Source organism: Pituophis catenifer, unplaced genomic scaffold (genome assembly GCF_029215685.1).
Source record: "Pituophis catenifer annectens isolate HBS135680 unplaced genomic scaffold, rPitCat1.0.hap2 SCAF_4, whole genome shotgun sequence".
NCBI lineage: Eukaryota > Metazoa > Chordata > Lepidosauria > Squamata > Colubridae > Pituophis > Pituophis catenifer.
Window position 1 is genome coordinate 32,478,082 of NW_027256884.1, and position 22,199 is coordinate 32,500,280.

General features: G+C 40.8%; 2 protein-coding genes across 3 annotated transcripts in view; one reads left to right on the forward strand and one right to left on the reverse strand.

Moving 5' to 3' along the window:
• Positions 1–10,728: 10,728 nt before the first annotated feature.
• On the reverse strand, positions 10,729–12,467 carry SOWAHC (sosondowah ankyrin repeat domain family member C). Its single transcript, XM_070943457.1, has one exon. The coding sequence runs from the start codon at positions 12,465–12,467 to the stop codon at positions 10,749–10,751; it is 1,719 nt and encodes a 572-aa protein (XP_070799558.1). The 3' UTR covers positions 10,729–10,748.
• Positions 12,468–13,014: 547 nt separating this feature from the next.
• The window catches only part of SEPTIN10 (septin 10), a 41,009-nt gene continuing 31,824 nt past the window's right edge, over positions 13,015–22,199 (forward strand). For both annotated transcript variants that reach the window (XM_070943223.1, XM_070943224.1), the window contains exon 1: positions 13,015–13,149. In XM_070943223.1, coding sequence (XP_070799324.1) covers positions 13,120–13,149 — 30 coding nt within the window. In that variant the 5' untranslated portion in view covers positions 13,015–13,119. The remainder of the gene's footprint in view (positions 13,150–22,199) is intronic.

Consider the following 22,199-nt stretch of genomic DNA (forward strand, 5'->3'; position numbering starts at 1 on the left):
AAGGCAATTTTCAAGCTAAGAACTGAATGTGTATTTTGTTCTGTCCTATCGATACAAAACAATCTATAGTCCTAACATTGCAATCAATCAATGAAATGGCAAAGATACTTCTAAGGGTAGTATTCTTTCTATCATATAATTGTGGTAAGCTCCTTAATTGTCATCTGGTTGGGTTTTTTTTTAAATTCTGTCTTCAAGGAACTACTCCTATGACCTTCTCTAAACAAACATATTATGTATTCTATATTATGGCAGCAAAATGCAGATGACATTAGCAGAAGCTGCGAACAGGGCCGGGAATAAAAACTGGATGGAAGGATGCACACCCTGTTAAAATGCCAGGTTTTGGAGATATGAAAAAATCAGATCCAAATAAATCACTTCAGAATTTTTTCTACCTTTAATGCAACATATAAGCTATACAATTCAATTGACAGGCAGACTTAAATCTTTTAGGGGGGAAATAACACTAAAAATGTACAATAACTTGGTTGCATAACTGTGCACATCCTTAAACTAATACTTTGTTAAAGCACCTTTTGATTTTATGATAGCATTCAGTCTTTTGGGATAGTAGCATGGCACATCTTGCCTTCAGAATCTTCGCCTAGTCTTCCTTGCAAAAATGATCCAAAATCTGTCAGATTGTGAGGATGTCTCCTGAGCACAGACCTCTGGAATTATTGCCAAAAAGTTCAATCTTGATGTCATCATTTTCCCACATGGTTTTGTCAGACTTGATGTAGTCTTTTGCAAAATGTAGTCAGGCTTGGATGTTTTTCTTTGTAAGGAAAGGCTTCAGTCTTGCTACCCTTCCCCACAGCCCAGACATATGAAGAATACAGGATATTGTTGTCACATGTAGTACACAACCACTATTTGCCAAAAATTTCTAGGGCTCCTTTAATGTTGCTGTAGGCCTCTTAGCAGCCTGTTGGACCAGTTTTCTTCTTGTTTTTTTCATCAATTTTGGAGGGCTATCCAATTCTTGGCAATGTCATTGTGCCATACAAGTATTCCTCAACTTATTTATTTATTTATTTATTTATTTATTTATTTATTTATTTATTTATTTATTTATTTATTTATTATATTTCTATACCGCCTTTCTCCCGTAGGACTCAAGGCGGTGTACAGTCAAGAAAAATATAGACACACAAACATCATAAAATTGCTAATTAAAATTATTACTTAGTTTGGTCAATGAAATAAAACCCAGAATTAGATAACATTTAAAAAATCATTCACATGTTCGTATGTTTAGCCCCACCTGTTGGAACATCAGGGTCTTGAGGGCACGGCGGAAAGCACGGAGATCAGGGATATTCCATATCTCCGGGGGCAGTTCATTCCAAAGGGTTGGAGCCCCCACAGAGAAGGCCCTCCCCCTGGGAGTCGCCAGTCGACATAATTTGACTGACGGTACCCTGAGTAGTCCCTCCCTGTGAGAACGAACTGGTCGGTGGGAGGCTATTGGTGGCATAAGACGGTCTCGTAGGTACCCAGGTCCTAAGCCATGGAGCGCTTTAAAGGTGATAACTAACACCTTGAATCGCACCCGGAAGACCACCGGGAGCCAGTGCAGCTCACGTAGGAGAGGTGTTACATGGGCGTAACGAGCTGCGCCCATAATCACCCGCGCGGCTACGTTCTGGACCAGTTGGAGCCTCCGGGTGCTTTTCAAGGGGAGCCCCATGTAGAGAGCATTACAGTAGTCCATACGGGAGGTAACTAGGGCATGAGTGACCGTGCGCAAGGCGTCCTGATCCAGAAAGGGACACAACTGGCGGATCAGGCAAACCTGATAAAAGGCACCCCTGGCCACGGCCATCAAATGATCTTCTAAAGATAACCGTGAATCCAGGAGGACACCCAAGTTGCGGGCCCTCTCTGTGGGGAGCAAGATCTCATCCCCTCTTGTCAGTGATGGTACTAGCTGACTATACCGGGACGCCGGAAGCCACAGCCACTCGGTCTTGGAGGGGTTGAGTATGAGATTGTTTCTCCCCATCCAGATCCGCACGGCCTCCAGGCAACGGGACATCACAGCAAGGGCATCATTGGGGTGGTCTGGGGTGGAGATGTATAGCTGTGTGTCATCAGCATACTGATGAACACTCACTCCAAAACCACGGATGATCTTGCCTAGCGGTTTTACATAAATGTTGAACAGAAGGGGTGAGAGGACTGACCCTTGCGGCACCCCACAAATAAGGTGCCTCGAGGTCGACCTCTGCCCCCCTGCCAACACAAACTGTGAACGGTCAGAGAGGAAGGAGGAGAACCACTGAAGCACGGTGCCCCCTATTCCTAACCCCTCCAGCCGGTGCAGTAAGATACCATGGTCGATGGTATCAAAAGCCGCTGAGAGATCTAATAGGACCAGAATAGAGGAGCAACCTCTGTCCCGAGCCCTCCAGAGATCATCCACCAATGCGACCAATGCCGTTTCCATGCTGTATCGTGACCTGAAGCCCGACTGGAACGGATCCAGCTAGACAACTTCATCCAGGTATCGGGGTAGTTGTCGCGCCACCACACTCTCAACAACCTTCGCAACAAAGCGAAGATTGGAAACTGGACGATAATTTGATAATATAGCCGGGTCCAGGGAAGGCTTCTTGAGGAGGGGCTTCACAACCGCCTCTTTCAAGGCGGCGGGAAAGACACCCTCACTCAGAGAAGCATTTATAATCCCCTGGAGCCAGCCTCGTGTAACCTCCCGGGAGGCCAGTACCAACCAGGAGGGACACGGGTCCAATAAACATGTGGCAGCGTTAAGCTTGCCCAGAATCCTATCCACGTCCTCAGGAGCCACAGAGTCAAACTCTTCCCAGATAACGCTCTCAAGACCTGCCCCCGTCTCCTCCCCTGGATCTACCCAATCGGAGTCCAGGCCTTCCCGAATCTGAGCGACTTTATCATGCAGGAATTGTACAAAATCCTCAGCTCGACCCTTTAAGGGATCTTCCTGTACCCCCACCTGAAGTAGGGAGCGGGTCACCCTAAACAGCGCAGCTGGGCGGTTCTCTGCAGATGCAATAAGAGCGGAGAAGTAGCTAGACTTCGCCGCTCTTATCACCACTAGGTAGGTCTTAATATAAGATCTCACCTGTGTTCGGTCAGATTCAGATCGGCTTGTCCTCCAATTGCTCTCCAGGCGTCTTTTCCGACGCTTCATCTCTTTCAGCTCCTCGGAAAACCAAGGAGCTAGACGAGATCGGCATCGGGTCAGAGGCCGCAAAGGCACAACGCGGTCCAAGGCCCCAGTAGCCGCCCTGTCCCAGGCGACCACCAGGTCCTCAGTTGAGTTGTGAGCCAGAGTCTCAGGAAATGGCCCAAGCTCCATCAGGAACCTTTCGGGGTCCATCAGGCGCCTGGGAGGGAACCATTTGGTTGGTTCCGTCTCCCTGCGGTGGGTGGAAGTGACTTGAAAGTCCATGTGAAGGAGAGAATGATCAGACCATGACAAGGGCTTGATGTCTATATCCCCTATTCTTAGATCATTCAGCCACTGATCAGAGACAAAAATCAAGTCCAGAGTGTGATTCCCCAAGTGGGTGGGGCCTTGAACTACCTGATGACTTATATGACTTGAACTTATGACCACAATTGAACCCAAAATTTCTGGGGTTGAAACATTTAAATGAAATTAGCTCCATTTTATGACCTTTCTTAGCACAGTTGTTAAGTGAATCACTGTGGTTGTTAAGTTAGTAACACAGTTGTTAAGTGAATGTGGCTTCCCCCTTGACATTGTTAGGTTTCAAAAGGTGATCACATGACCTTGGGACACAGCAAGTCATATGTATTATAATAATCAGTTGCCAAGCATCTGAATTTGGATCACATGCTCATGGGGGTGCTAGAAAGGTCATAAGTGTGAAAAATGGTCATAAGTCACTTTTTTCAGTGCCATTGTAACTTTGAATGGTCACTAAATGAACTGTTGTAAGTTGAGAACTACCTGGTATTTTCTCCACTTTTGGTGACTGTCTTCACTGTGCTCCATGATATAACCAATGCCTTGGAATTCTTTTGGTCCCATTTTGTACTCTTCTCCTGATTGATATCTTCCAACAATGAGATCCCTATGATGCAGTGGTGAAATCTAAAATTTGTTACTACCGATTTTGTGGGCGTGGCTTGGTGTGGGGGGGTAATGTGACTGGATGGGCATGGCCAATTTTTTTTTTCTTTTAAAACCATTTTTTACATGTAAAACCATGTAAAAAAATGCTTTCAAAAGGCTCTGATGATCCCAGCTGAGTTGCCTGATCGTCAGAGGGTTTTTAAAAAACCCTCTGCTGATCAGGCAACTCAGCTGGGATCGTCAGAGGCATTTAAAAGAAAAAAAGCCTCTGATGATCACACGGCTCAGCTGGACATGGGGGGCAGGGGCAGGGATTTTTGCTACCGGTTCTCCGAACTGCCCGCCGCCATCGCTATCTACTCGCCCGAGCCGGTCTGAACCGGGAGCATTTCACCCCTGCTATGATGCATTATAAACTCTTTGCAGGTCTTTTGCTTTAAGAGGCAACTGAATAAATGTCAGGAAAATCTACTAGAACAGCTAAACTTTATATGGACTTGATCAGTCACTTTAATTGATAGAAGATCAGTTAGACATACTGTATGTATTGACCATTTGCCATCAGTTTGAATGTGATTGGTTAATTCTGAACACAGATACATCCTTGCTTACAAGAGGGTGTGTATGCTTATGCAACCAAGTCTTTGTATATTTTTTATTATTTTCCTCACTAAAAGATTTGTTTCTCAGTTGAAAATTGATGTTTTTATATCCACTGTAGATGAAAGAATGTGCCATACTCTGGCCATCTGTGAACTCAGCTATTAAATTTGCAATTTTTTAATGATTACACTAATTTCATCAGATGCTTGAAGTGCTATATTGGATAACACTTGATATCAGCATTATGTCTGTAGTTGTACATATGAATATTTCACATATCAATTATGTTTGATTGATGGTACCCCTTCAGAGGTTAACTGAAAGTGTGATCAATGCAGTTTTGGTACCGTACTCAAGTATAGTCTGAATCTTGACTGAAGTGGTTCCAGGTAATTTCATCCAGGGCCCTGTTGAAGTTGTAGCCTGACTACCTTCTACCTTTTGACATTTCCTAAAAAAGTTGGTTGAAAACTGGACAAAAATTATTCAGTATCTGCAGATAAGACCTTGATTAGCTTAGTAATCATAACGGAATACAAATAGGTTTTGGAGAATAGGGTTTGAGAAATAAGGAGAACAAAAAAGAAATAACAAAATGAGATGTGCATTCAGAAAGCTCAGGGATTGGAGCATTGGAGAAAATTGACAGATTAGAGAGAAAAACTGCCCATGCTTGTGATAAATTCAAAATAATTTTGACCCACTTGGGTTCGAGTTTTAATATTTCCAAAAACAGATTATATTCAAACATGGCTCCAATAAGTAATTTATAGGTTTACAGTGATGACCTGATATTTTTTTCAGACCACATTTAACCCTCTCCCCCCTCCTGACTGGAATTCCCCTTCTTCTTTGTTCCTCCTAAACTGATAAGAAAACATCAACTCATCACTTGGGCCAGAAGGGGACAGTTGGTGATTCCATCAGTTTATTTTTAAAAACAGGTTTGATTGAAGTAAAACTAGTGTTACAGGATAGGATAATGAGAGGCAATTTTGCAGAGACTTTATTAACCTTGAGTCTGTTTTGGAGTAGTTAAAACAATTCTGGATGCCCTGGCAGAAAAAGAGGATAATTGGGTCTGCATTCCAAAGTTTTTCTAACTCTGATAATAAGAGCTTGGAAACTGGATGTAGGAGACGTTCATGAAAAATGCATGAACAAAACTGATGTATAATATAAAAGACACGCTGCAAGAAATGAGCAGTTCTAACAGGCAACAACTTTTGTGATTGATTTCCTGTTACCATTCTGCTCTGGTTTATGGGGAGGGGGAACACTTCAGAATTAAATGGACCAATTTGTACATGGGATAGTGAGTTATGTGTTACTCTGGGTATATTTCGATGAAATAATAGTTCTGTAAAGTAACTCAATTTAAATTTTTCAATTTAGATCAATAAGTCTGTAGTATTATTCTTAACAAGTAAAAACTGCAGCTCAATTACTGTTAAAAACAAAACTGATTTGAGTCTTGAAAGTAATGTATTTTAAGTTTTCAAAGTGCTCCATGTGGTTTGTTTTGAAACAATCCTGTAAAATTTCTCAGTATTTTGATACTGTAGATAAAATAGCAAATGTTAAGAAAGAAAAGCTTGTGTAAGGTCACCTCATTAAGGAAAAAGGTCACAATGAACTAATGATTTTCTTATATGTCACATTGGTTTAATCAAGACTTACTGCGTAAAAACAATTGACTCCATTCACATGTTAGCCTCAAAATTGAATCACAGTGTTTGGGTTCACTGTTATGTTTGATAAACCCATGCTCTGATTCATTCTTTGCTGGTTGATATGCACCAGCTCTTTATGAAGGAAGAATTTAATTTTGTCTGAAATATTTTCTTAAAGAACTGGCAACCAATCAGTAAATGTAGATTTAAGAAATATTTCTTAAATTTCTAAGCACTTTTGGAACTTTCATTTTTGGTTTAGTGCAAACTTCTCATAAGACTGATAAAATGTCAGGCATTGTGGTGGCCTAGTGGTGAAAATGCTCACCTCCCATTCAGAAGGTTAAGAGTTCAATCTTAAACAGTGACTAGGATTGAATTTCTCTCAAGGCACAGAGAAAATATCTGCTGCAAGCTCCAAATAGGCATCAGGAAGGGCATCTGACCAGTAAATACTCAGTTCCAGTCATCCTGACTCTACCCTGAATTAAGGGATTACAGAGTTGTAAAAAAAACAAACATTATTCCTAGATATTCAATACAATAATGTAATGACGATAAGCAAATAATGTGCAAAGTTTTGCACTTGAAGAATTTCAAATCAAATAATTTTGATACAATAATTTTGATGATTATGACACAAGTACCGAATAGTTAATTTCAAATCTGTAAAGTAAGGTATGGTATTTCCATTGAAGCTAGTTCAACAAAGCCAATATTAAATGAGTACAAATATAATTCCAAAATGAAAAGTACAATGATAATTAAAAGAGTTAGCTTTACAATAATTCTTCACTCAAGCATTCATTCAGACATGTTTTATAATCAGTTTTACCAAGACGGTGTTGCAAAATTCTACTCTATTCAAGGATAAGGTAGCAAAAATAAAAATAAAAATAAAAATAAAAATCACAATCTATTCCCATGTAGGGTTGCTAGAATTAAAAAGCTCAATAGCTGGCGAGTGTGGGGCAAAGCACTGATTTTGTATCTCCTCAGAAAGAAACAGCTCAAGATTCCCGGTTTCATTCCATGTAAGTTAATGTTGGTATGTCAGTTATGTCACAAAGATTAAAACAAAACATTTCTATTAGTGGGAAGTAGACTTACCTGTTTGTGCTTGGGAAATATGAACTGTGGTTTGAACAAAAAACTGCTAGTGTTCTCCATGTTATGCAATGTACATATTAAATCAAACTGAATTTTGTATTATCAAAATTTATTCTTCATATACTTCTACAATTTGCAGACCTTAATTTCTCATGTACATCTACCTGTAGTTGTGAAAATGCAACCTATACACAAGACACTGGTTTTTAATATTTAGAATCAAAGAATTACACCTCCTGTAATTACACCTCCTGTAAGTTTTCAAAATTTTACATTGTGCTCCAATGTCAAATAATATTTACAAATTCTTGTATTTCTATTACTGGTTTGTGACACAGAAAATAGTGCCTAAAATTTCTGAAATTGCTGCAGTGATAACAAGTTTGAGGACTACATTCAAAATATTTTCTGTGATTCTCAGATGGATTGTGTAGACCTAAGTTTCAGATGAACATTTAAATACACATCTACAAAAATACAACCTCAGCTATAAATATGACAGAGAACAATTTAAATATGTTACAGGGCAAACACTTTAGAAAAGATGAAGGGGGTAGAGTATCATGGTCTTTGAGATATCATACAATAAAGTTGAAATTATTTCATATTCTTTTAGTAAAATTGGTAATAATACTGGACTTCAGACACTATTCTGCACCACAAAATTTTGAACCTTTATATAATCTTTGCTAAAATTATAAAACCTTTAGTTCTAGAATGCAGAATGTCACTTTGGAATATTTATTTTGCTACAAGTAGTATGTTGGTAAGACACCAGTGGCCTTCAACCTACTGAAATAAGAGAAATCCTCAAATAAACTCTTTTCTTTGTAGCTTGCAATGGTTAACAAAGGCACCTGTAATTATAGCTTATAAACTAAAATTGAAAACACATTTGCATGTTTTTCTTGTGTGCATAAAAAGTACCAAAGTAGTAAAACAGTTGTATAGTAACCAGTTCTTTGCAATTTAAGGTTTTTTTCAGCAAAGTTTTTAGACCCTGTTATATATCTCAATAAGGATATTGTTACAACTTTTGTCAAACTCCTCATGTTTCTGACAAAAAGAATAAAAAAACATTAATACTACAAATGTTTCCATTTTCCAGATAGAAATTATACTTTAGACATTAGTTGGGTATAGTTAGCTGCCTACAATGCTGAAAAAAATAAAAACAATTAAAGTTGAATTACCAATACATGATCATTAGATGACGATTAACATTCATAAAGATAGTTGTAATGACAGAAGGGACAGCTATATACTTTTATTTTTAATACCATTTTTCAATTTATGGTAATTGTGATATTATTGTAATATCTTTAAAAAACAGTAGTATAACTATTGTTTTAGAATTGCAATCTGCCTTTAAATCAGTATAAAACTATCATTTCCAAAATATTAGAAAACTAATTTGGAAACATTCTTTTTAGCTAGTTCTGTGTTTATCTGGCAGCGTTGAATTGTTAATAGTTATATAAGCAGCATCTGAGGACCAGCCCAGATATTCTTTGAAGAAAAAGTGCTAGAATACATTTAATAAAAATCACTACATTTGGAACAAATATTTTTAAAAATATTACTAACTTCCCAGACACTATTACGATTAAAGTAAAAAAATGTGTTTAATTTTCACACTATAAAGAATTCTGTGCTTTTTAAAAATCACAGGTTTGTTCACTTTTTTAAAAAAAGAATTGTAAAGCAAAATGTAAGTAATGAAAGATTCTCTAACATTCTGTAACATGCATCATCAAATAATCATGTGCTTTTTGATTTCTGTATCTTATATATCAGATTGGATAAGCGTTCCCACATAATTTACATTTCACTTCCAGTATATAAATATGGATTCTTGTGGAACTGTTTGATTTTATGTGTAGAAATATTTATGTACATATTTATAAGCTAAGCACTATATTTATTAGTGCTTATTTCACTACACTAGACAGTCTTCCATTGTCTCCCTATCTCTGAATCAGCAATGTTCCAGAATGCTAAGAGATCTACTTAACGTTTTAAGATTTTTCTTAAATTCTAAATTCCTATTTCATATTGAACAAATTAATAGCTAAACATTAGAACTAATATTCAAGACAGCTTATCCAAATGACTATATTGTTTACAGAAATGGCCACACAAAAAGAAAGTTGTGCTACATGCTCATTACCATTGCTCTACTGCAACCATTCAAGTGGAATGTTTAAATTATTTTTCAAATTAAATAGTTTTTAGGTGTAGGACAAAAGTTGATCAATGTCTTGTCTCACAACAAAACCAAGTTAATTTTATCTGTTAGTACCACATTCCCAAAGGCATTGCACTCAGTAAAAAATCATAGTCAAAGGTCAGAGCTCGAAAGTACCATTAGAAAACTTTACAAATTAGGCGCAATGGGTATTCTGTAAATCAATGGCACAATTCCTGTCAAGTTTACAGATTCTGGATAGCTAATACAGCCTATACCACAGTTGTCACATAACATTTTATATGAATTTCCCGATATATGCGTCTTAATTCATGTCTATTCTGGCAAAAAAGGCATGGCAGCACATTGCCTTGCCATGCTAATGTGCATGAGAGGTGACGAGAACACTTGGAAAGGACAGTAAGTATGGTTAACTGTCCCCAAGTGCCATTTCTTCCTGCACATATACTCCCTAAGCAGTTTTAATCACCTGGTTCATCTGACTAGGGTAATCCTGGAAATTGTCTTGCATGGCAATCGGCAAGACAATCACACTTGCCTGTTCATCAATTGCAAATCCTAAATTCCTTCTCTGCAAATGTGTAGACAATATTTCATTTGGCTTTTTAAAAAATAAGTATGTTGAATACTTTGACAAAAGTAAAAAATCATGAAGAAATGTTAAAGTGTTATCTTCTCCCCAACATAGATTTCTATGTGTAATGAATTTTAATAAGTAAATGGACTGGTTTTCTACCTTGCAAACCTCTATCATATGAGAGTTTAATTTGATGGAACCCACACATTTAATGTTTCAATAGATATTGTCCACACTGGAGAAACAGATCTTACTATGTAGCCAATATAAAACTTGATCATTGCTTTCAAAAAAAGCCAAGTTTATTTTTTTTTAAAAAAGTTTTGGTTCCATTAATCACTGAATTATGAAGCTCTAAAATATATCTAAGCTAAAAACTTCCAAGCCAAAATACTTAATTCTGTTTAATCCTGCTTGGAAACTAAAAGTATTACCTTTAGGGTTGATTTTAAAACCATCATAACAAAGGACACATTTGTCCTTTTAACCAAATATGTTGGATTTAGGTCTGAGCTTGAAGGAGGCTTTCAAGGACTTTCCTTCCTCCTCCTCCTCTTCTGCATCCCCCCTGAAAGAAGGGGTAGTATGGATGATTTGAGTATGGAACCGGATTTTGTTGAGTCGGGGTTTTATCCTACCACTGCCGGAGGTTTTCCTACTGAGCTCTTTGCTCTTGTTGGGTGCCGCAGACCCGTCTCCCGATTCCCTTTCATCCCCATGATGATGATGGTGGTGGTGGTGGTGGGAAAGCTTGTAAGTAATGAGGTTAGAGGGGAGCACCCTGGAGAGTCTCCAGCGGCTGCTGCCATTCGATGCCCCGCTGTCGACCTCATCCTGCAGAGCCCCGACCAGGCTGCGTACCTCTTCGGCGGTGCCCCGGCTCAGGTAGTGCGAGGCCTTGCGGCCGCTGTAATCCCGAATGTCAACATCGGCGTCGTAGGCGCCCACCAGCAGCTTCACCACTTCCAAGTGGCCGTGCATGGCGGCCAGGTGCAGCGCGGTGTAGCCGCCGCTGGTGCGCGCGTTAATGTTGATGGGCAGGCACTGCCGGTGGGCGAAGTTGACCAGCCTGGCCAGCAGTTCGGGATGGCCCAGCTTGGCCGCCCAGTGCAGGCACGTGAAGCCCGTGATGAAATCGCGCTTGGGCAACAGCGCCGGCTCGCAGCTCAGCAAACTCTCCAGGCTTTCCCAGCGCCCGTCCGAAGCGCACAGCATCCATTCGTGCTCCAGCGGATCCAAGGCCACCGAGCCCCCGCCGTTGCCACTCTCGTCCTCGGCTGACGAAGACGCCAGGGAGCCGCTATCCGAATCCCCGCCGCGGCTCCCTCCGCTGCCGCCGCGGTGCAGGAGCCCCCCGCGCTTCTGCTGAGGGGAACTGCCCACCATCCGCTCCCGGAAGATCTTGTGCCCACACCTGGGTGTGTTGGCGCCGGTAGAGGCTCCGCCCGCCGGGGCGCCCACAGCCGGGCTCGTGGAGGGCGGCGAGTCTTCTTCGAGCAGGGCCTCAACGGCTTCCCCGCCGGGCTTCTCCTCAGGCTCGGCATCGCCCGAGGGCATCGGCACCGCCTCCAGGCGCCGCGGGCTGCTCTGCTGTTCCACCCGACTGGCGGCGTCGCCTCCTTCTCCTGGGCTCTCTGGGCTGGCCAGAGGTGCCTGGGGGATTCGGGGTGAAAGCTCCTCCGGCGGCACTTCCGAGGCTGCGGCGTCGCTCTCCTCGGGGGGCAGCTCCCCACAAGCGGCAGAGGGATCCCCTCTCGACACCTTCTCTCCCTTCAGTGGTTCGGCGCCGGCTTCCTCTTCGCGGGCCGCTCCTCCATCCTGGCTGTCCCCGCCGTCCCCTTCGCCGCGAGGAGCGCCAGGGGGACGCGGCGGGTCCTCGGGGTGCTCGGCAGCCCCGGAGCCGCTCTCGGCTGGAGGGGCCGCCGCCGCCGCCGCGGCTTCGGATTTCCGACCGCCTGCAGTGCCGCGATATTTCTTGCGCAACTGCACATACTTGGTGCCGGAGCCGGGCTCCTGCCGCACAGTGGCCACGCCGTTGACCAGCTCCTTAAAGTGCTCGCGGGCCCGGGCGCGACTCTCGGGATCCGGCGAGGCGAGGAAGCCACGGAAATGGTCCAACAGGTCGGCGTTGCGAGCCCGGCCTCCGCGCTCTGCCAAGAACCGGAGCACCGTGTCCTGGTCCAGCTCCCCCGGCGCAGCCATAGGCGCCCGCAGACCGTTGGCGGCGGAGGCGGCGCCCCTCTTCTTGTCGATTCCGACCGCTAGCCTTCAGCGCGGGATCCCCTCCCGACTCCTTCGCTTGGCCCGCCATGGCATCGTCGCCGCCACGAGACGCCCGACGGCATCGCCTGAGTCCGGCTTCTCCCCCTCCGCCCTCCCTCGGTTGCCGGACCCCACCAAGCGCGCGTCCCCTCCTTGCTCACGTGACGTCCGCGAGGGAAACAGGGAGGCGGCCTATTTGCCGTTTTCAAACTCCCTTTTAATGAATCTCGGCGCTGGGGAGGCTCTTAAAGAAGCTCTCCGCTGAGAAGGAAAAGTGGGGGCGCTCGTCCGAAACCACGCCCTCGCGAAGCTCCTCCCATATTAAGAGAGTAGGTTCCCTACTCCCCCGTAGGAGATAGTGCCGCTTCTCCTCCCCCCACTACCCCCCTCTCTACGTTCGTTTGCGGTTTGGGCAGCATCTTCAGCCGTCGGGACGGGATTGGCTGGGCCTTGGTCCCGCCCTCCTTTCCGCGCGGCCTCTCATCACCACCAGTTACATTCCAGCTGTTGGGATTGGAGTTGGAAGTTCGACACTGGCTCCCACCCTCCCTCTCCATTGTCTTTGGCGCGCGGTGACCCCTCCCCTCATGTCATGGCTTCTTCCGATGTGGCTCGGCAGCTGGTAAGTCCGGGGTGTGGGCAGAGGGAGAGCCGGCCTTGAACGGGCGACAACGGTCCCTCTCAGGCTGCGGCCACATGCCTGCTTTGCGGGCAGGAAAATCCCATTGGATTCCCGGGTTTACTTTTGGTAAAAGGGAAGTTGCAATCCACGGGAGCTGTTTCGCACCATTGATTTCGATGGGCACTGGACCCGGGCCTAAATTATCCAAAAAGGGCAGCTCTGTGGAACCCAGATTGTTTTCATTCATCCCATAGAAACGCTTCCCGCTTTCCCCATCACTTACAACTTTGTGTAAATCCGAAAGCACCAGCCTCTTGTCATGACTGCAGACAAACAAAAATAGGAAAGTTTGCTGCCCCAAAATCAGTGAGTGCTTGCTTAGATATTTTTTTAAAAAATATTGTATGGGTAGGTAGAGTTATACTTCTTTCCTCTGGGAATTTGAGGTATTGTACCTTGTAAAGTAGGCTGACCTGAGGAATAGTGACTGGCACAGAGTCACTTCCCTGATTTCCCATGTCTGACTATGGAGTTGAACTTGACTTCCCCTCATTCTAATCCAGTGTCCCTGATCGGGATATTGCATTAGCTTCTGAATGTTCAGGAGATTTACTTTCAAATATAGACAAAGTTCTCAGTTGGTGGTGGCATATGGCTAGTTGTGCCTAGGATAGAAACTAAGTAGGATTTGGGTTAGTTAGGACTTGGATCTATCTATCTATCTATCTATCTATCTATCTATCTATCTATCTATCTATCTATCTACCATCTATCACTGCTTGTTTTCTAAAGAATATACATGAATGTCAGCATTGCTGCAGCATTTCTCAAATGACTCAGGTAAGACATTAAAGGCTGCTAACAGGTTTATTGTGATACCAGTTTATTGGATTAAACCTGGTGTACTTCACAAGGCCTGTGGCCCTGTTAAATACTTCAAAAGTTTCTCCTATATTTTTACCTTATTATTTCCACACAGTATTCCATTGCTACAAATTCCTAGGCACCCCATCTATTATTATTTTTTTTTAAATTTGATTTATATGCCGCCCTTCTCTGGAGACTCAGGGCGGCTTACAATGCGTTAAGCAATAGCCTTCATACTTTTGTATATTTATACAAAGTCAGCTTATTGCTCCCACAAACTGGGTCCTCAATTTACCTACCTTAGAAAGGATGGAAGGCTGAGTCAACCTTGAGCCTTGGAGAGATTCGAACCAGCAGTAATTGCAGGCAGCTGTGTTAATAACAGGGTGCTCTAGACCACTGTGCTCATTATTAATGCTTCACCTTGTTTATTTTTCCTTATTTTCCTTTTCTGCTTGAGAAACTGTCTGAATATTCATCTTTTAACTTTTCTATAAACCTTTTGCTTTTTTTCTGGAGCCTCTTCTTTGAATTGTATCACTTCAACTTGAACATTTCTAAATACAGACTCTACATATAGGAAATTAGGAATTAGGAAAGAAAAGTATAGAAGTTGTCTCCCTCACACACGTATACATCTAAGTCTTTTGAGTGTTGGAAAATTACCTCTTTGTGTATAACAGCATTAGGTCATGTTTTTGCATATCTTCAGTCTAAAGTATTACAACTACAGTATAAAAAGAGTCCTTCTTTCAATAGTTACTTGGCAGTTCAGTTCAGTGTGCAAATGGTCAACTTTTACACTCACATTTAATTTAAAATTAAATTGACATATTAACTAACAAAATTGTTGCTGCTTCCCAATGATAATATGCTTGGAAGACAGTTTCATTGAATGCAATAAAATTTATTTTTGAGTCAATTTGAACAGCATTGCATTGCCAGTAGCTTTATGCTGCCAATGTAATTCAGCTATTTGTATCTATATGAATGTAAACTTATGTTATAGAGGCAATTCAGATAGGTGTATGGGTTTGTTTGTGTGTGTATGTATATTTATATACACATACATATATACAACTTAATTACTTCTGAAGCATAAACCAGTTTACATTCACAATGTATTAATTTGTCAGGTTGCTTGTCATTAAATATAGCCTTTGAATTATTTTCCGTGCCTTTGTAAGCTTTTATCATGTCAAGATTTTCCTCCACACCCAGCACTATTCTATAATCAAGTATCCTTTATGCTGGTAACTCAGCATTCTACCCTTACACTAAAGCAACACCCATATTTTCATCATTACTCTTTTTGAATCTACTTAGCCCAGTCTTTTTTTTTCTCATAAAAGCTGGAATTCCTGGTTATGTTAACATCTAGGGATTAAAATTTTCTCTGTTGTTTATATTTAACTTTTTATATTGTGTTTATAATTTGATTTTAATTGATTTTATTATTGTTTGCTACCCAGAGTATCACTTATTTGAGATGGGTGGCCATATAAATAAATTATTTAAAATAACTTCAGATTATGTTTTAAATATTTAAAAAACTTTCCTGATGTTGAAAAATGAATTGCATACTAATGAGGTAAAAACGTATCCATAGGCTGCTGCTATCGTGGAATAATGAGGGGAAAAAGCAGCAGTGTTTTAAATAATTGCATATTTTAGTGTAATATTCAGCTGTTGTCTGGATAGATCGTGTGTGTGTGTGTTTCTTTGTGTGTGTATATATATATACATATATATACACACACACACACACACACACAGACGCACATTTCTTACCCTATTTATAAGAGGAGTGTAAGGTAGCTTGCACGTTTAAAAATATCTTAAAAGCTGTGGCAATTTCCCCCCAATTATGAGCAGTCCTAAAACTGCAATATAAATGCAATAAGCAAATACCATTAATACCTCCTAGGGAAATATTAGAAATATATACAAGTAATATTTTACTATCTTTTACTGTGGACCCCCCCCCCCCGGCCCAAATATAATCTATTATTAGTACTATATCAAAAATTTAGGTTGTTTATGTTTGGAGGAGTGTTAAGAGATTTTCTAAAATTTATACACTGATTTCCTTTCCATAGATTTATATCTGATTCATTTGCTATCCCCATTCTACTATGAAATAATTAGATTGAAAAGAACAATAGTCAGTGATATACCTTCTATGATCTATAGCAGGGCTGTCAAACTCCTGGCCCCGGGCTGGATGCATCATGCACTGGCAACGCCCGGTTTAGCAAACAGAAAAAAGTCCCGATATGTCACATAATGCCGCCGTGACGACGTGAGTTTGACACCCCTGATCTATAGACTTTTATTTTTCTAAGTTTGACTCCAAACTGTACTTTGGCAATATACAGTAGTTGTGAGTGTACTTGTTGCATAAGAAACGAGTATATTTTGACTACTGTATAGCACACTAGATGATAAAGCATTAGCCTTGGTTATTGTTGTCCACAGTGTATGGCTAATTTTTGAAGTGCATGTAATAGATAAATAATGCATTCTGTAAAGATAGTGGCTTCTTCAGGTAAGGATTTGTGAAGATTCTAGAGAAAAAAGCAATTAAAAAGATGACTACTATTTAAATTCATAGTACCAATATAAATGATTTATAGCAAAGTTATTTAAATGTTCAAGCCCTTCAAAAGATTTCCGTATCACAGACACTTGAGTCACTTAACTTCCTGATTAAAACTTGCATCTACAAGTATGTTCTTTGGCAAAGGTTCAGGGACACAGAGAAATAATTGGCTTGGTATTTCTGATATGCTGTTTGGAGCAGTGTAGGAGAGACTTTACATCCTGTTTAAAAATGCAGATTCAATTATATTTTCATTCTAGAGATTTACTCTTGTTAAATGTACTTTTTTGAAGCTAAAATTTTGCTTTCTTTTTTTAAAAAAGATGCCATTTGGCAAAAAATTTGCCAAATGGCCAATTGCATTGTTCTACAAGAGGTAAAACAAAATTGCTGCTTCCACTAAGTTTTTATTATTTAACTTTTGCTTTTATCAATCATTTTAATAAAAAAAAGTAAACAGGGAATTTTCAAGCATCATGAATTAAGTTAAAAATGCAATATTCCATACTATATACTACCGTGTTTCCCCAAAAATAAGACCCTGTCTTATATTTTTTTTAACCCTGAAATAAGCGCTTGGCCTTATTGCCATGTACTCAAAAGCCCGATTGGTCTTATTATCAGGGGATGTCTTATTTTGGGGAAAACAGGCAAAGGTGAAATCCATTTTTTTTTACTACTGGTTCTGTAGGCGTGGCTTGGGCATGGTGTGGCTTGGTGGGTGTGGCTTGGTGGACGTGACAGGGGGAGGATACTGCAAAATCCCCATTCCCTCCCCACTCCTGGGGAAAAGATATTGCAAAATCTCCATTCCCACCCCACTCGGGGGCCAGCCAGAGATGGTATTTGCTGGTTCTCCAAATTGCTCAAAATTTCTGCTACCAGTTTCCAGAAACTGCTGGATTTCACCCCTGAAAACAGGGTATATAATTTTAAAACTACAAATCACTGTTAAGCTCCAAGTAATATATGAATATCAACAACAATGACCTTCCCAGTGCAAATTAATATAAGCACTGATATTAAGAATTGCAACTTCCACCTAAGTAATTTCTGTTAAGAAAACCCCAAATTTCAGGTGTGGTTCCAGCCCCTAAACAGAGGTATAATATAAAAATGGTTTTCCAACTGGATTGATTTCTTTCAATTCTTTTGAAATATAAGCTGTTTTTGACATTGATCATATTTCCAGAGTTTAATAAGCTATTCTTCAGCAAAGAGAACTGTCCCTATTTTTCAATAGGAAACGTAGAGCAGCGGCCCCCAATCTTGACCTTGATCAGTTGACCTGCGGAGGTGGCAGTGGGCATGGGGATAGGGGATGGTTTTGAGTGTATGTACGCATGGCTTTCATAGTTTCACACGGGTGTACACGCACACTCACACTCACCCATCACTTCTGTGGACTGGTTCCAAACACTAGTTCCCTGGTGTAGAGTATCCTGGCAGCAGATACCATGTACAAAGTTAATCTAGTACAGTAGCTAAAATGGATGAACAGTAATGGTGAAGGGTGAGTTACAGATTAGAATACAATGGACCGTGAAAGTGAAGAAGTGACTGAATACTTGATAGAAAGAGTCTGCTACTAGTTTCCCCCATTATTTGTAGGATAATGGAGTACTGAAGTGATTGCTATCTTTATCTTCTACCTGTACAGGTAGTCCTTATTGTGACCTAGGCTTCCTGAGCCTGATAGTACAGTGGACTAAAGCACTGTTATTAACATCATCTCCTTGCAATTACTGCAAGTTCAAATCTCACCAGGCTCAAGGTTGACTCAGCCTTCCATCCTTTCAAAGGTAGGTAAAATGAGGACCCAGATTGTGGGGGCAATAAGCTGACTTTGTATAAATATACAAAAGTATGAAGGCTATTGCTTAACGCATTGTAAACCGCCCTGAGTCTCTGGAGAAGGGCGGTATATAAATTAAAGCAAAAAAACAAAACAAAACACACGAGTAGTCCCAAAAACCTCTTTTATTGCAACAGCTGTGAATTACGTTCATTCACAGCTGAGTCCCAATTAGTTGCAAAAACTCCTTCGGGAGAAGTCCTTCGGGATAATCACCAACCTTTATCTCCCTTGAAAACTCTGCCAAAGGCCTACTTGGCAAAGCCACACGGATTCCAGAATCAAACAGAGATGCCGACTGGGAACAGAATTAACAACGTTGCTTTCCTGCAAAGTGCCCACGTGCCTTTGCTCCTCTTTTAAGCCTTATGGAGGGGCCAATCATCTCCAGGCCTTACTCTTGAGTCGTCCCTTTTGTTTTAACTGTTTGTGCCTTCTGGCAGCTCTGCGCATGCATGCACTAGGAACAGGCTCCTCCTGTTCCTCTGCCTCTGCTGTCCAACTCTGGAGGCTCCGGAGTCCGTGCATCACTCCCAGATGGCCCTGGCCCCATCTCTGCCTACGACACAGAGCCCTCATCTGGGCCTTCCCCAGACTCCAGGACTGGCCCATGTTCCTCCCCAGCCTCCTCATTGTCTGACTCCACTGCCAGCTCCACAGGCTGCTGGCGGACCACAATAGTCCTCAACCTACGAATATAATTGAACCAAAAATTTCTTTTGTTAATTGAGATAGTTTTTAAGTGAATTTTGTCCTGTTTAACAACCTTTTTGTTGCCCAAGTTGTTAAGGGCATCACTGTGGTTATTAAGTTAGTAACACAGTTGTTAAAGTGAATCTGCCTTCCCCGTTGACTTTACTTCTCAGAAGGTGATAAAAGGTGATCACACTGCAACCATCATAAATATGATTCAGTTGTCAAGCATCTGAATTTTGATCACCTGACATGGGGATGCTGCAATGGTGGGTGGTAAGCAGGGGTGAAATGCTCCCGGTTCGGACCGGATCGCCCGATCCGGTAGCGATGGCGGGTGGTTCGGAGAACCGGTAGCAAAAATCCCTGCCCCCCCCCACCATGCCCAGCTGAGCCGCACGATCATCAGAGGCTTTTTTTTTTACTTTTAAAAGCATTTTTCTACAACCTCTTCCGATGAAAAAAATGCTTTTAAAAGTAAAAAAAAAAGCCTCTGATGATCGCACGGCTCAGCTGGGATCATCAGAGGGTTTTCAAAGCATTTTTTTCTGCAACCTCTTGGCTGAAGAGGTGGTAAAAAAAATGCTTTGAAAAGTCTCTGATGATCCCAGCTGAGTTGCCTAATCGTCAGAGAGGCTTTTCAAAGCATTTTTAAAAAAACCTCTCTGACGATCCCAGTTGAGTTGCCTGATCGGCAGGGACTTTTCAAAGCATTAGAAAAAATGCTTTGAAAAGTTAAAAAAAAAAAAAAAAGTTGGTCACGCCCACCCAGTCACATTACCCCCACAAGCCATGCCCACAGAACCGGTAGTAACAAATTTTACATTTCACTCCTGGTGGTAAGTGTGAAAAATAGTTGTGTGTCACTAAATGAACTGTTGTAAGTTGAGGACTACCTATATACTTGGTGGCAATGTAAGATCTGTTAACATTTTTAGAAAAGGGTTGGAAGGAAATTCAGCTTTTATAATGGGCTTCAATCTATTTAAATCACTTTCCATAACAATTGAGATATACAACATTTCTACAAAATACAGAAAAATTTTCTAAACTGGTTATATTTTAACAATTTTTAGACAATGAACTGACCTGCAAACTGAGGTAATATTCTAGCAGTAAAGCATGTTATATACCAATTTTCTTTAAATACAACATTCTGTGCATTTCTTTTTGTGTATCAATGATTGTATCTAAATCTTGTCTCCCATCTATTTACTTGTAGAGATTCAGAGCTATAGGTCATGATTTATTAGTAAATTAGGCCTAGCAAATGTTTATTTGAAGAAATTAAACTGATCAAGGTGTGTTGATTCAATTAAAAAACCCATTCATTCTCTTTTTTAATATTTCAGTAAAACCTTTGCAGTCTACATTCAATACAGAAATAGGCTGGGTGATTTCTTTTCTTGCAGATCAAAGAGATGAAGCTTCTTTCCATGATGGAAGAGTTCTTTGTGTTGTCTCATCAATTAAGTAGTGGTTTGACTAAAATTTCTTGAAAAGTTTTATAGTATATTATAGATATGTGATCAGAATCAATCTTTTATTATGGTCACAGGCAAAGAAAACAGAATAAAAATAAAACAAAACAGGACAAGACATAATAATGTACTACAAATAATGGTGAGATCATCAGTAGGTAGCCAAAGTCATTTTTACAGGTAATATAGCAGAATTTAGCTATTTACTGATTTGATAGTAACAGCTGTCCATAAAACAGATCCAAAGTTTCCAGATATTTTTTCAGATAAAGAGTTATAAAATGAGTCCTTATAGAGAGTGCAATATAACAGGACTGTGGTCCACAGGGGCACAATCTCGACTATTATGGGACTTTTTTGTATTGCCCCTCCAGAACTGCTGTGGAAAGGGCATTACAATTTCCTAGAGTTAGTACCCTCCGAAATTTGGAGACAGTTATAGGCTCTACATCCGTGATGGCAAACCTATGGCACATGTGCCAGAGGTGGCCGTAGAGCCCTCTTTATGGACATGAGTGCCATCGCCAGCTGCTCTTTTGGTTTCCGTCCAGCTGGTCTTTGCAGGCACCGGAGCACCGGAAAATGGCCTAAAAACGGCCCCCAAAATGACCTGAAAACAGCCAAAAAACAGACATGTCCATGCCGGCCAGCTGGTCTTTGGGTGTCTAGCGCTCCGGCGCATGCACACGCACACACATTCCGGCTTGGGCACTCGGTGCTGAAAAGGTTTGCCATCACTGCTCTAAGTATCAAGTCCTAAATTCTTAGTTTCAGTTTTTAAAAAATTAATTCTTTTGTTTCATCATTTGTAATGGGTTTATTAAGAATCATCTTTTGTTGATCTGCACTGGAGGCAAAATTTGTTCAATCACCACATCATTCACTTAACAACTGCAGTGATTCCTTTAACAACCATGGCAAAAAGTTCATAAAATGAGGCGCAACTAATTTAACTGCCTCACTTAGGAATGGACATTTTGAACTCAATTGTCGTAAGTTGAGGGCTACTCAACTTAGTTGTATTAATTTATATTACTTGTATTAATATTTTAACAGTAATATTATATATTAAATATATTAAATTTGTATTATTACAATTTGTATTACTTGTATTAATTTGTATACTAAAAGTCCAAGCATATTCTGCACTCTGAACGTCTTAAGTTTTATTACAATGGTGAAAATCTAGAGTAGACTTTCTTTATGTCAGAGCTCCCTCTTGTGGCTATAAAAATCTTACAAATTCCATAGAAAATAGAAAAATAGGAAAGATTAACCTTATAAAATGCAGATAAAGCTGATTACAGGACAATAAACCCCAGTAAGGCAAATAAAACAATAATCAAAATAAATTATTTCCAGATTGGCAAAATCCTTATTGTATCATTGTATCAAATAGGCAGTTTTTAAAATTGATCTGAGTTCTCTGGATTTGTCACACAATGGAAAAACCGTAATGAGCTGTCATCTGAAATCCATTGTCTTAATACCTAGAATATTAATACCGAGTATTTAGGTATTAACATTATGTTATGAAATCACGAGGTTCCTA

What these genes read in the sequence shown, in the direction of transcription:
- SOWAHC (XM_070943457.1), bottom strand. Translation starts at nt 12,467, where the DNA reads ATGGCTGCGCCGGGGGAGCTGGACCAGGACACGGTGCTCCGGTTCTTG.